The 15,362-nt window shown below is 42.5% G+C and overlaps 1 protein-coding gene across 21 annotated transcripts in view; it reads right to left on the bottom strand.

The window, feature by feature from the left end:
- LOC138428933 (RNA binding protein fox-1 homolog 1) overlaps positions 1-15,362 on the bottom strand; it is a 436,622-nt gene that overhangs the window by 18,550 nt on the left and 402,710 nt on the right. For 9 of the 21 annotated variants that reach the window (XR_011252625.1, XM_069569885.1, XM_069569891.1 and 6 more), the window contains exon 12: positions 1,374-1,426. The exons of the other annotated variants lie outside the window; for them this stretch is intronic. Coding sequence is in view for 8 of the 9 variants with exons in the window: in XM_069569885.1 (XP_069425986.1) it covers positions 1,374-1,426 (53 nt within the window). In the remaining variant the exon portion in view is untranslated. The remainder of the gene's footprint in view (positions 1-1,373; positions 1,427-15,362) is intronic. 21 annotated transcript variants of the gene reach the window in all.

The raw sequence follows: 15,362 nt of genomic DNA, 5'->3' as shown, positions 1-15,362 counted from the left end.
AGGTTCTGCAAAGGTTAAGTGACCCTTTCCCCAGGGTAGCCCCCCACCCCCACCTCCAGCAATAGGACTCCCTACCTTCTATCATTAGGCATTAGTGAATTCACCACCTCTCACAAGGAGAAAGAGAGATACTTGAGGCTAGGGGTTAGAAGGGAAAGAGCAGGGTTTTCTAGGAAGGTTGCAAGCTAGCGCTTTATCATGTGAGCATGTATATCTCAGGCTCTGTCACAGGAAAACCATAACCCATTAAAAATATTGAGACTGAAACTATCAGTGAAATAGATCAGGGAGGGCTGGGTGCCTGTTTCTAGTTCTCTCTGCTCCCCTGATGTCTTTCTCCCCAAAGACCCTAAGCAGGGAGTGAAGCACTGCAAACATGCCTTTGTTCAGTGTGCTGTTGATAACACGTGATTGGTGACAGATGAATGTCTGTATGTTGGGCTCTGTTTAATGTATGCTTCTGAAGGTCATGGCACACTCAATGACATGGGGATGAGCTGTCATTTCCTTCCTTCTTGGCTAAAAGCAACACATTGGTAAGACCTCCTAGTCATTGTTTGGGTCACAGTTTAGGCTTAAAAGCAAAATAAATAAACAAATAAATAAAAGAATTCTGTTGTTAGTTAAGGCAACTCACCTATCTTGACATTTAACCAAGTAATTCCATGCTAATGAAAGTCCAAACACAACTGTTCTGAACCACATCAAAGCAAAAAGACAGGCGTTATTTTGATGGACACACCATGCAACTGGACAATTTCCACTTGCCAATTGACTGATTTTAAAAACAGAAGACTCTGTCTCTCTCATGCCTTATTATTTGTAATATGTGCTAAAAGAAAGGAAATAGATCTTTAACTAATGGAATGAAGATCCTCTTCTTATAAGACAGAGATTATTATATTCCCCAATGCCTCCAGCTTTATAGATTCAGTCTTTTAGGGCCTATAATATAAAACAGTCATTCCATAAAGATCCCAAATAATCCCATAGAAACCCATGTGAACCCAGACATAATACGTCCCAAAACATAGAAGTCCCATGTCTGTGTGCCTAAATCTCCCCTATTCAGTATTTTAATGTTAAGAGCACCGATTATACTGTAATATTTTATTGCAGCTTCATTCAATATAGTCTTACTTTTCTGGATCATGTATTATTAAAACCGGAAATAAAACATCCAAGTTAGCAAAATGCCTACTGTCTTTTTAGACAGCAGAGCCTAAAAGCTCCAGCTATACTGCAAAGATATGACTTTTTTAAAAAAACTCAACTTTCTAGTGTGACCGACTGCAGCATGTGAAGGGAGAAAAGGAAAAACAAAGGATACTGAGAGTCGGATGGATGCACCAAGAAGTAGCAATGTTTGTTACCTGCAGAGGTGTTACAAGAAATTTCATCTGCTGCAACGAAGACGAACTGATTTCTGGAAGAGAAGATAAAATTCACAATACTGCTCGCTCAGGGGGAAATGCGCTCTCTGCCAATTGGTTCGATGTAGTCAGATGAGGTAAGGGAAGGGTGCTGAGTTTGAATGGATGTTGCAAGGAAATGTGTTGCTATCGTGGGCTTGGAGAGTTTAGGAAGATCATGAAACAGGCATGCGAGGGAACCCTTCCACAAAATCATGGTGATGTCAGAACATGGACCATGTATAGCTGTTGCACGAGATATTAATACTATGTGTTACTAACATGTTATCATGCCAGGGTGGGTTTCTAAGGCTTAGGGTTTTTCAAACTGAGCTTCTATGGATTTCTTACACTCAAAGGAGACTATGCTACAAAGAAAAAAAAAATAGACTATTAGAAAAAGAGTATACTGCAACTAGCTAGGAAAATCATACAATTCCAGACTTTATTACTATTATAATATAATATTAAAAAATTTTAAAGGAAAGAAAAAGCAATGCCATCATTTCTGAAGAGAACATTAAATGGTATCATGTTATGGATAATAATTTTCTCACCAAATGAGGCTTGCTACATAAAGAAGGTAAGAGAACTCATCAATTGAAATAAACCCTGTCTTGCCAAATTATTTTTAACGATGTGGTATTAAAAAAGAAAATAAAAATGGAAAACGCTATTTCACTTTGATTTAATAAATCCAGAAAGATGATAAAAGTCTCTTAAGATGTTTCCAACTGTGGCATTTCCACAAGGTAATGTATTCTAATCCAGGGGTACTGTCTGTTTCTCTAGAAATAAGAACACCTGTGTCAGGCAGGTTACAAAAATGTCCCAATGAGATCGGCAAGGCTCTTAAATGCCTCAGAGGCAGGAGCACTAAGGCTTCTAATGCTTATTTGTTAGAGTCTTCTGTGCATGGGAATCGTCTAGAACCAAGATAAATGCATTTCAGTTTGATTGGTCTAGTGATCGAGCATCTCTTAAAACATCTTAAGGAAGTTTTCCTGTTGCAGAAGGTAACTCCCTGAAATATACACTTGGAAATTCACTAGAATCTAACATTCAGCTGAAGATTCTCATCATTGCAATGAAATCTTAACAAAACTCATATGTGATCTGAGGACAGCATTTTTTATGTTTCTCATCTATCGTAATAAAAGTCATAACTAAGTTCATTTATTGCCTCTCTTAAAATCAAGTCAGTGTCATTTGATGTTGGCTATCTTTCAGCTCTGACACAAACTTTTCGGGCCCCATCATTACCTGGCATCAAATTTTCAAGGTTTGAGGAGCAGTAAACTTAAAATCCCTGAAAATGAAGATGCTTGAGTTGAATATCTGTTTTGACTTGCTCACCTTGGACTGACTCTAGGGGCATAAGACATAGATAGCTCAAATTACAAATATATTATTGGGTGGACCAAACAAGCACTTTGGAAGGACCTCTGTTTCTAGCACATCCATAAGAAGAACCTACAGTAACCAAGAAAGGTCATCTGGTTTATCCAAAGAGACAAGCTCTTTGGAATAGCTATTCACTTATCAATGAGGCAGGGCCTCATTCATGAGGTGGCTCCATTGCATCCCTACTCACTCATCCTAAAGACAGTACTACCTTGAATATCTCCTTTGAATTCTCCCTAAGGGACTGTCGAGCATGCTAGATTCCAGGAAAACCATGGGAGGCAACCAACAGAAATAATCAAAAAATAAATGATCCGATGAAGAGAGAACCTTTGTAAAAATGTAGCCTACAAGTATGATAAGAAACTAGACCCTTTTCTTGAATTGTACCAGATTTTTAGAAAATGTGATGACTGTCCTTCATAGCCCTTTTCTTTTTGACATGATATATTTGCTCTTAAAAAAAATGCTACTCTTTCTCCATATTCTTCTTATTTTTTTGTTTTTTAAATAATCTGTTTGGCTTTTTCAGTGCCTTTGATTCCTGAGTAAATTTCCAAACAAAGGCAACTACTCCTGTTGATGACTCACTGTCTTCAAAAGAGTTGCCTCAGATAACCTCTGACTATCAAATCAAGCCTATATCAAAATTTAGAGTTATCATCAACAGTAACATTTTAAGGAATGTGCCATGGACTCTGCAGCAATGCCAAAAAAACATATATAAACATATTTCTAAAAAACAGTAGCCATTCAGATGTATTAATTCTGTATTTACTTTTATTTTTTAAATCCATACAAGCAATCTCCCTCCATCCCAGGAAGTCTATCCTAATGTCTCAGAAAAGTGTGTTTTTACAGAGCTCATTAATTCCCTGGAGTCAGCCTGTGTGATCACATCTCCCTCTAAACTACACTTTCTTTCATCAATTGATTATAAGTACAGTTAATAGAAAATGCCCGGCAAATAAGAGCCTGGCAAGGGATACCCCACAGATCAGGTCAAGAGAGGAATGAGAAGAAGGGGCAGGTTTCCTTGTGGTGTCTATGTCCCTTCTGCTGCTGTTGTTTAGCCACTAAGTCATGTCCAACTCTTTTGCAACCCCATGGATTATAGCCTGCTAGGCTCCTCTGTCCATGGGGTTTCCCAGGCAAGAATACTGGAGTGGGTGGCCACTTCCTTCTCCAGGGGATCTTCCCGACCCAGGGATTGGGTCTCCTGCATTGGCAGGGGGGTTCTTTACCACTGAACCACCTGGGAAGCCCTGCCTCCTCTGTTAGGACATTTTTATGTGGTTCTGTTTCTCCCTGCTTTAACTTGAAGATAAACTATTTATCTTAGATTGCCCATAAATGATCCGACCCTCTTGGTGAAATCATTTACTCCAAATGACCAGAGAGAGGTATGATCAGAGATTAACAATGTAGCAGAGCAGTCTGCTGTGCTCTAAGTGACAGGAAAACTCAGTGATCAGAGCAACCCAGGTGTGCTCTGGACAGCCGGGTCAACTCTTAAGAGGGGAAAGGAGGCTGGCCTGGGGCCTGTCCCCTTTTGCTAATCCTAGTCTGCTCTTCACTCTTGACACAGACCTGAGGATGTAAACTTCAAACTCAGTGGGACCTGATTTTTTTAGCCAACTGGTTTGTTCAGTGATTGTCAGTGATTAAGTCTGGCAGAATCTTTCTCAACCTTGGCCGGACAGAGTAAACACCTAGTGAGCTTCTAGAAAGCCTAGTGACCAATTAAATAGGTAGCTCTTGGAGTGGGTCTCAGGCATCAGTAGTTTCCAAAGACCTCCAGGTGAGTGTATTACACAGCCAAGAGAGAAGCACCTGTCTAGTTGACTGGTTCTCACCTTGGCGGCTCCTAGTCACTGTGATGAACACTAAGTCTAAGACATGACTGACACCCTGTGACCACATGGATTGCAGCACGCCAGGCTCCTCTGACTATGGGATTCTCCAGGCAAGAACACTGGCATGGGTTGCCATTTCCCTTCTCCAGGGGATCTTCTTGACCCAGGGACTGAACCCATGTCTCTTACTTGGCAGGCAGATTCTTTACCACTGAGCCACCAGGGAAGCCCTCCTAGATTCATGTCTGCTAAGTTGCTTCAGTCGTGACCTACTCTTTTCGACCCCATGGACTGAAACCCACGAGGTTCCTCTGTCCATGGGATTTTCCAGGCAAGGATACTAGAGTGGGTTGCCATGCCCTCCTCCAGGGGATCTTCCTGACCCAGGGATTTGGCCCCTTTCCTGCACTGGCAGCTGGGTTCTTTACCACTAGCACAGCCCGGGATAGCTGAACTCTGCTCTGGTGGGTCCTGACTTCATGGGTCTGGGACTGAGTCTAGAAAGAGGCAGGCATTGCTCAGTTATGGCCGCAAAGCACTGGGGATGCTACAAATGTGAGCAGAAAGGGGGTTGGACACCGAATTGGTTATAGATTGTGCTTCTCTTATGACTTCCATGTTGCCACCTGCTGTGCTGTTCTCTGAGACAACCTAGCTGCATGGTTTCTGAGGCTGGATCATAGAAAATCACACATGACCCAGGACTGGTTACTTTTACTTTCTGAAAGCCTTCCCAGAGAATGAACTTGAAACCTCATTTCTGCAGGAGAAGCTGAGGAAAAGTGGCCATAATATCATGCTCTCCGTTTTTGCTTTCTCCTCTGTTCCTCTTCTTCCCAATGGGTTTACTCAAGCTCATCTTGGCTGGGTCTTTCCATTTTTTTCCTAGTGAGTCTGCATCTAGTTCTCTTTTCCATTTCTTTTAACCTAGAATTTGTCCCCATTTTTGACCCCTCCCTCTACTCCAGAATGTCTCAAACTTCCCTTAAGACAATTACCTAGAATGCTTATTAAAAAATATGGATGTCTGGGTTTCAACCCTGACCACCTGCATAAGAATTTCCAGGAGAGAGGTCTGATTATCTGGACAATACCTCCAGGGAGGGAACTGTGGTCCTGGGTAATTTTTTTACCATGGAAAAATTTGGGAAAACTTGCTGAGACATCTCTTGCAAATTCATTTTCATTTTTGCTTCAAAGCCTGCCTTTCCCAGAAGACTGCTGGATAGAGGGAGGCTTTGTGGAAGAAGAGAAGATGACTAACTTAAGAAAAATGAGGAAACAGTCAATTACTGAGCACAAGACAGAAGGCTGTGTTCGTTTCGATCCTTTGGAATGTGGACACCAAAGGGCCACTAGCTAACAGTGATGGAGCGCTTATCCATGACAGGTGGTTGCTGAGGGCTGCATGTATATATTCACTCATTTATTTTTCCTGACAATCTCTCTTATCCTCCCCATCTTCACAGATGAGGTAACAGAGACAGAGAAAGGTCATGTAATGTGAACGAGATGTTAAGGGATGGAGGTAAACTGTGGAGATAGCTGCATTGGGTCAAGACTCTTGAATCTTTCTTTTTTGCTTGAATATAAAAATCATAATCAAGATATTTTGATATTTTATTCTGTTATTTATAACTAAAGTATAGCTGATTTACAGTATTATATTAGTTTAGGGTATACAAATAGTGATTCAGTATTTTTATAGATTGGACTCCATGGACAGTTATTATAAAATAATGGCTAAGTACCCATACTTTATATCATTGTTCTTATTTCTTTTTATACATAGTAGTTTGTATCTATTAATCCCATATCCCTATTTTACCCCTTCTCTCTTCCTTTCCCCACTATTCTCTAGATCTGTGAGTCTGTTTATTTATACACATTCATCTGTTCTATTTTTTTAGATTCCAAGACCCCAAGTCTCATTCACTCTCTAAGATTCTTCTCAGGGATGCTCCCACAAAGGGCATGGAGTCAATAATGTGTGTGGCTTGCCTATGGAGGAATTTTCATAGTCTTTCTCTCTTTTAATCTATTACGAAACTTCATGATGCTTTACGATGATTTCCATAGATCAGGGATCCCAAACCTCTGGGATCTAAGGCCTGATGATCTGAGGTGGAACTGATGTCATAACAATACAAAAAAGGGCACAATAAATGTAATGCACTTGAATCATCCCCAAAGCATCCCCCAACCCTACCCCCATCCATGGAGAAACTGTCTTCCACAAAACCTGTCTCCAGTGCCAAAAAGACTGGGCACCTCTGCACAGACCAGCCACCTAGACTCCGGATCTGACTCTGCTGGTGGGAACCCTTAAATGAGTCCTGGAACTTGCTATATTATCCTTAATATCTTGCTTTTCATCTTAGGCTAAATCTCATCTCTCGGCAATTTTCTTTTCTTCCACAAACCACCCACAGCTGAATTCTAAGAGTCAAATGAAAATAATAGCCAGCCAGGGTTGCTGGAGGGGATGTGAGGGGTTAGGTATGAATAAGATACAGAGAAATCTTCCCACCCGGATGGGGGTGGAGGGAAAGGCCAGACCGGAGATGTCCTACCATCAAATAATACTGGTTTTAAATTTTACTATTAATGGTGCTGGTCATTTACCCTTCTTTGGCCTTTTAGTTAATCTTTGTCTCTATTGTTACACAAAACTCAGGCTTGATGCCACTCACAGTAAGTTTCCTCTTATAGCCAATGCTATGAATATTCACTCTAACACGCAGACACACAGGTATGTGATTAAAATCCTTCAAGGCTATCTTCTAAAGTATTCCTTCAGCCTGAGAAGGGAGTCTTCTGGTCTGACAGATGTCAGCCCCAAGATAGCAATGGACAAAGTTAATTTAATTCTATCTGTAAGTTCTAGGGTATCTGTTAGTTATAAAGTAGAGGTTCTCATTATAGTACTCTAAGATTCTTTTAAAAATATAAAATACCAATGACCAGGGCTCCCCAGGTGGCTCAGATGGTAAAGAATCTGCTTGCAATGCAGGAGGCTTGGGTTTGATCCCTGGGTTGGGAAGGTCCCCTGGAGAAGGGAATGGCAACCCACTTGAGTACTCTTGCCTGGAGAGTTCCAAGACAGAGGAGCCTGGTGGGCTATACAGTCCATGGGGTTGCTAAGAGTCGGACGCGACTGAGTGACTAACACTTTTTCTTCCAATGATCAGACCATCTTTTAAAATATAATATACCCATGACCAGACCCAATCATTTAAATCAGAATTCTGCAGAGTGGTACCCAGGTAGTTCCAAAGAGCCACACAGGTGTTTCTAATGTGTCTGCCAGCACTGAGAACTAATTTCTCACATATGTTCTCTGAACACAGGTATCTGCCTTTACAGGAATTAAGAATTGCATGTTCTTTTGTTTTTTAGATTAAATTGTGCTACTGTTGATTTCCATCATTTATAGTTCTTGATATTTTAATTCTTGGCATCTGTAATTAATACATTGTTCAATATATTTAATAGCTATTAATTTTTAAATAACTATGTTTACCAGGTGATTCTTTTTAGACACATAAAATTCAGGTAGAAAGGTACACTAATCAGGTTGTTGGTCATATTTTAAAAGTTGCTGGAATCTTGGGGAATCCAGCCATGATTGATTCCTGCATAAATACAATATGCAGACAAAAGATGCTCCTATTACAGTTATACTTGGTACCTTTGTTAAATAGTTTACTGATGTGATTCATTCACTCCTCAGATGCTTAATGAGGGCTTGCGATGGGCCAGGCAACCAGCTGCTGCTGCTGCTGCTAAGTCGCTTCAGTCGTGTCTGACTCTGTGCGACCCCATAGACGGCAGCCCACCAGGCTCCTCTGTCCCTGGGATTCTCCAGGCAAGAATACTAGAGTGGGTTATCATTTCCTCCTCTAATGCATGCATGCAGGCTAAGCCACTCCCGTCGTGTCTGACTCTGTGCAACCCTATGGACAGCAGCCCACCAGGCTCTCCGTCCATAGGATTCTCTAGGCAAGAACACTGCGGTAGGTTGCCATTTCCTTCTCCAAGGCAACCAGCTAAGCTTAAGGAATTTGATGCCATGCTCATGGTCTTTAAACCACTGAGGAGTGTCTATTACTGGGCTTGGCTGTCGCGAAGCTCATAATCTAATTTATATTTCAGTTTTATCACCTTGAAAGGAAGACCGATTTGCTTGTGATCAGTATTTTACCTCTCTCCCCCCGCCGACTCAGTTCTAAAGTCCTAGAACTGTACAAATTCCATGCAGATTCATATTTTTCCCTGCCCTGTTGTTAAATATATATATATATATATATATATAATGATATGTATGTCATGTAGAATCAAGATGAAGTACAAAGAGCAAGCAAATAAGTAGATTAACTATAGACTCCTCTGAAATGGCTATCCTGATATTTTTAAAAAGAGGAATGCATTCACACCCATTCAAAGCTAGTTCATGGAGCAACAGTTCCTACACTAACATTACATACACTGAAAAGTTTAATGCGAAAGGAGTTAAGGCCTGCGAATCTGTCCCCAGTTTGAATCTTCCTCACGAAAGCTCTGAGACGTAGACACTCAAATATAAGGGCACCTCCATTTCCTGGAGACCTTAGCACAGCCCTCTTCTGTAATGTTAGTTTCTCCAAAATGTAATACTCTCCCTTGTTCCCCCTGCACTGCTTTTCTCAGCTAAAGTGAAAGAGAACTAGCAGAGTCCAGAAGCTGGGCCTCGTCATGCACAAGCTGTGTTCCAACAGAAAAAATCATTGCATCTTTCTGGGCCTCAGTTTTCTCATCTGGAAAGTGGGAACAAACAGCACACTTGCACACGTGTGTGCACACACACCCCTCTCTTAGGTTTTTTTTTTTTTTTTTTGGTATATGTACGTGCAGATCAACGAGAACATGAATGGGAAAGCAATCTGTTTGGGGTGTGTATTATTGTTCAGTCATGTTGGACTCTTTGCAACCGTGTGGACTATAGCCCGCCAGACTCTTCTGTCCAATGGATTTCCCAGGCAGGAATACTGGAGTAGGTAGCCTTTTCCTCCCAACCCAGGGGTCAAACCTGGGTTTCCTGCATTGCAGGCAAATTCTTAACTATCTGAGCCACTAGGGAAGCCCATTGGGGGAAGACATTAATTTTTTTGGCTGCATGGACTCATAAACACTGTAAGCTTCTCTCCCTCCACAAAGACATTGGCTGTTTGTGTTGTTAAGTCCTGGACTTCTGTGGGTTTAGGGCAAGTGGGGATAGTTAAGAGTCTTTTGAGGTTGTAGGCCATTGTACAGGTGGCTGCAACCTTCAGGAAGGTAAAATTCCACCTTAGCTTTCACTGGGCAGGCAAACGAGAGCACAGTGGGGTACCAATCACAAGTTGGAAATGGGTCTGGCAGATTCTCTGAACAGCGTATATTATTCTCTAGAGTAGGAGTCCCCAACCTCCAGAATCTAATGTCTGATGATCTGAGGTAGAGCTTATGTAATAACAAGAGAAATAAAGTACACAATAAATGCAATGCACTTGAATCATCCCAAAACCATCCACTCCCACCCCAGGAGGTGGGAAAACTGTCTACCATGAGATCAGTCCCTGGTGCTGAAAAGGTTGGGGACCGCTGTTCTAGGAGAAGCCACCTCATATTGAGGAGGGGGTCTCCGAGCTCCTGGAGGCTCAGGAAAAGCACAGGGTGTCCAGGTTGAGCCTCTGGATGGTGGAGAGGCCACACTGAGATGGTTTGGGTCCACCTAGGAGTTGTGTGCAAAACAAACGGAGCTGATGGTGGAAAGTTCCAGAAACATCCTAATCCCTGGGGATTCTGAAAACCCACTGCCACCACAGCATTGGACTTCTCATCAAGTATGATGGGAAAAGGGCAACATAGGCAGGTTTGGTTTTTGGTGTTTTTTTTTTTTTTTTGACTCTTTGAAGCCATGTTGGTTTGGGGACAGGGTCTACATTGGGAGAATCAAGTGTTTTTTCCTACGAACTTGATGTGCCCCTGGTAGGCTGACAGCTCCTCCTTGGACATGAAAAAAGAAGAAATAATCCAGGAGAAAGATGAACAGAAGTATAGGCTGTTTGATCACAAGGTTCTCAGGTGCTTCTTCCTTCAAAACATTTTCGCCCAATCTATTTTTTTTCCCCAATTTTGAGATACGATTGACAAATTAAAATTGTTTATAACCAGGCTGTACAGCGTGCTTTTTTTTTTTTAAAAAGGTGCGCAAAGTGATGACTTAATACCCATGTACATCTTGAAATGAGTATGACAATCAAGCTAATTAACATACCCATCACTACACAGCGTCACCTTTCTTTACCTGTGGTCAGGACATTTAAGTTCTACTCTGGTGGCCAATTTCAGGTCCATGTGTTTTCATGTTTTCTAGGATGAAAGTCAAGATAAAAAACCAACAAAAAATCTTCTAGAGGCAGAACTTTTCTGACTCAGAGAACCTGCTGCCACAGGAAAGGACTCATTTTTGAGTCAACAAACAAATTATGCTCCTAGTTTAGTGATGCTGCTGATAATAACAATATTAAGGATGATGATGTTGATGATAATATTCTGAATGCTACTGAGCATCAGTGCTATGCAAGCAGCTTTCTCCTTATGACCACAATTAATTCTCACAAACACTCAGGAAGGCAGGCATCACTCATTAACCGCCCCACCCCACCCCTTTAATGATGAGACAGTGGAGGGTCAATTAGTTTGCTTCTACTATCTTGTGTAGTAAGGAACTTACGAACTGAGATTCAGGCTCTAAATCTCATTCTCTGATCATAATCTGTAGGTGAATCAGCAAAGATTGGCCAATGGGTGCACCAATCAAAGAGTAGGCACCAGGAGAGTGAGAGACCCCACTTCACATCCTGCCTAGGGCAACGACAAGTTGAGGAAACACAGGTTCCCGGTATGTTAGCGTTACAGGGGGTCCTGAAAGACTGCCTCGTCTAAAAACGATCTGTCCTTTCAGATGGACTTAATTTGCTTGACTTTGTCTGTATATACTCAACGCTTTCTTCTTCTGATTTGGACCATTTTTAAAGTCTTTATTGAATTTGTTACAATACTGCTTCTGGATTGTTTCGTTCTTTTTTTGGCCACAAGGCATGTGGGATGCCAGCTTCCTGCGCAGGGATCAAACCCACACTCCCAGCATTAGAAGCTGAAATCTTAACCCACTGGACCACCAGGGAAGTCCCTCAATAATTTCAAATAATCATGTGTGTGTGTGTGTGTGTGTGTGTGTGTGTTTAGTCACTCAGACGCGTCCGACTCTGCGTCCCCATGGACTGTAGCCCACCAGGGTCCTCTGTCCATGAGATTTTCCACTCAAGAATACTGGAGTGGGGTGCCATGTCCTACTCCGGGGATCTTCCTGACCCAGGAATTGAACCCACATCTCCTGCGTTGCAGGTGGATTCTTTACTGCTCAGCCACCAGGGAAGCCCTCAACCATATATGCTCTAAAAAACCTGTCAATCATCAAATTATTGATAACACCATGCTTTTCACCACCTTTTTGCAGTTTATAAAACAGTGAGTGTTTACCTTTGCCTCTTTCTGATTCTAACTGGTATATTCTCTCCCTTTAGCAGATGGCAAAACAGGGGCTCCATAAAGGTAAGAGGAGTCTGATATGACTTTTCCAGGGTAAGTTTTATAACGGGGAGAGTCTACAGTTATACACAACCCATGAGCAGATATTATTAACACACAGGATCATTCTGATTAGCTTTGGATCTTTGGGGTAAAGAAAATGATAATTGGTGGCCCTAGGCTAGCTGACAGAGAAGGCAATGGCACCCCACTCCAGTACTCTTGCCTGGAAAATACCATGGATGGAGGAGCCTGGTGGGCTGCAGTCTATGGGGTTGCTAAGAGTCGGACACGACTGAGCGACTTCACCTTCACTTTTCACTTTCATGCATTGGAGAAGGAAATGGCAACCCACTCCAGTGTTCTTGCCTGGAGAATCCCAGGGACGGGGGAGCCTGATGGGCTGCCATCTATGGGGTCGCACAGAGTCGGATACAACTGAAGCAACTTAGCAGCAGCAGCAGCAGGCTAGCTGAGGGAGGAAGTCACAACAAAATGGGATTGTGAGGGACAACCAACCTCAGGCAACTCTAACCTTCTCCTTTTAGAAGGGAAAGAGCAGAGGAGACAATCACTAGTCAACAAGTTACAAAGACAAACTCTCTTACATGTGCAAGATGTGTGGAGGGAGAACCCAGAGTGAACGTTGTTTACTGACCATGTGTGTGCTAAGTCGCTTCAGTCATGTCCAACTCCCTGCGACCCTATGGACTGTAGCCCGCCAGGTTCCTCTGTCCATGGGATTTCCCAGGTAAGAGTATCTGAATGGGCTACCATTTCCTCCTTCAGGGCATCTTTCTTACCCAGGGACCGAACCTGCATCTCTTGTATCTCCTGCACAGGCAGGTGGGTTCTTTACCACTAGCGCCACCTGGGAAGCCCCATTGACTGCCTACTGGGGTAGAACTGCAGCACCTCAAGGATGGTGCTTCTCACAAATCACCTACAAATCTCCCTGGGATCTTAAAAGTGTAGATTCTGGTTCAAGCGGGGCTTGATAGTCTGCTTGTCTCACAAGTTCCTGGTGAGGCCAATTTGGAATTTGGTTGGTCAAGGAACCACGCTTTGCAGTGCAAGTGTCTAAGGATCCTAAGTGTGAACCCCTCTAACCTTGAAATTAGAACAGAATAAGGGGAGCACTTCTTTCCCTGTTGTTTGTTAATTTTTAGTTCAAGTCAAAGACGTTAAAGAAAACAACAGAGAAATTATCATTCTGGGAAAGCAATGGAACTAATATTTTCCGGGACACATTTTTTGATGTGTCCCCAGCCCCACCACGTGGGCTCCTATTCTAGTATCTAGAAGTGATCCACAAACCCTGTAACCATGTAGAAATGGTGTGTGTGTGGGCAGGGGGAAGTCTCTCATCTTTTACTGCAATCAAATTTCAAATGACAACATTGGCCCATGAAAGTGGGGATTAAAAGGATGCTAGAAGGATTAAAAGGATGTTAGGAGCATCCAGAGATTCTAGTTTTCTTTTTAAAGAAATTCCACAGCTGCAAAAACACTGGGAACCACTGATCCAGGTTATCAGACATGTGATGCATTCCTAGACTCTCAAGCCAAGGCATTTCAACCTAAGTGATTATGATAATGAAGGGAAAAGGCTGTTTGGTTTTGAATCTGAATCTTCTCCCTCAAATCTATTGACTGATCCAAACATTCATACATCATAATGTAGCAAGAATAAGCTGGGAACAAAGACAGCATGGACAAGTTAGCTATTGCAATTCTCTCTCCTACCCAACTAGTGGTGGTGGTTTAGTCGCTAAGTCGTGTCCAACTCTCCTGACCCCATGGACTGTAGCCTGCCAGGCTTCTCTGTCCATGGGACTTCCCAGGCAAGAATACTGGAGTGGGTTGCCGTTTCCTCCTCTGGGAGATCGTCGCAACCCAGGATTCGAACCCGTGTCTCCTGCATTGCAGGCTGATTCTTTACCACTGAGCCACTTGGGAAGCCCCTCCTACCCAACTACCATCCCCCTAAATTCTGATAGCAGTCCCTACTCTAAATGTCTCAGATGTTAATTAAAGATGAAATGCACTATGGTTTGGAGGAGAATCTAATTCCAGAAGAGTCAATCACTGTGATCTACCCTAGGGAGAAAATCATAAGTTATTTATTTCTGTCCAATGACTGTTAACAGGCATGTATTACACACAAATATGAAAATAAAATAAAGCCTACATATAAACAGAAGTCATTTCTTCTGGAAGAGGATCCAAGTTCTCTTCATGGGTATAAGAGCCAGAACTTGCTTTGATAACGTTAAAAGAAATTTAGAAGTTTTTAATGAAAAGTTCCTTCTTACCTGCAAAGATAGATCTTGTAGGATATGTGATAGTGACAAAAAAAAAAAAAAAAAGGCATAGGGGAGCGGGTTTAATTTTTGTCACAATCATGAATGCTTCATGAGCTCAGAGCTTATCTGTGTGTGTGCGCGCTAAGTCCCTTCAGTTGTGTTTCATTCTTTGTGACCCTGTGGACCGTAGGGTCCTGCCAGGCTCCTCGGTCCATGGGATTCTCCAGGCAGAATACTGGAGTGGGTTGCCATGCCCTCTTCCAGGGAATCTTCCTGACCCAGGTATCAAACCTGTGTTTCTGTATCTCCTGCAATGGCAGGCAGATTCTTTACCACTAGCGCCGTCTGAGAAGCCCCAGAGTTTACCTACGGCCTGTCTGTTCCCTTCCACTTGACTGGCATACTGTTTTCTACGAGGAAAGCTCTTTATTTGCAATGGAAATGTCTGATCCAGAGGCTTCTGTGTGCAGTTTCTCGTCAGAGGTGTCTGACCGGCCTCTGGAAAGCACTGGGCTTTCTCACCTGCCTCGAAACCCTTCACAGTTGAAGGGTCTTGATGATATTACTGAAAAGAGAGGTTTTATTTGCTTTTTTGTGGCCCATCAAGTCAACGATCTGCAACCCGAAAAGTATGTAATTAGGCCATGGCACGGCCAAAGGAGTTGTTATATCTTGTCTTGTCACAGGCAAACATAGCTCCCCACATGGCTGTGACAACCATGGTCTATTGGGTTTGGAACTTCCTTTAATATCTCCCTCACTCCTTCTTGGTC

The sequence above is a fragment of the Ovis canadensis genome, chromosome 24 (assembly GCF_042477335.2).
Source record: "Ovis canadensis isolate MfBH-ARS-UI-01 breed Bighorn chromosome 24, ARS-UI_OviCan_v2, whole genome shotgun sequence".
NCBI classification, from domain to species: domain Eukaryota; kingdom Metazoa; phylum Chordata; class Mammalia; order Artiodactyla; family Bovidae; genus Ovis; species Ovis canadensis.
Note: the sequence above shows the minus strand (reverse complement) of the source record. Positions and strands in the feature narration are given on the sequence as shown.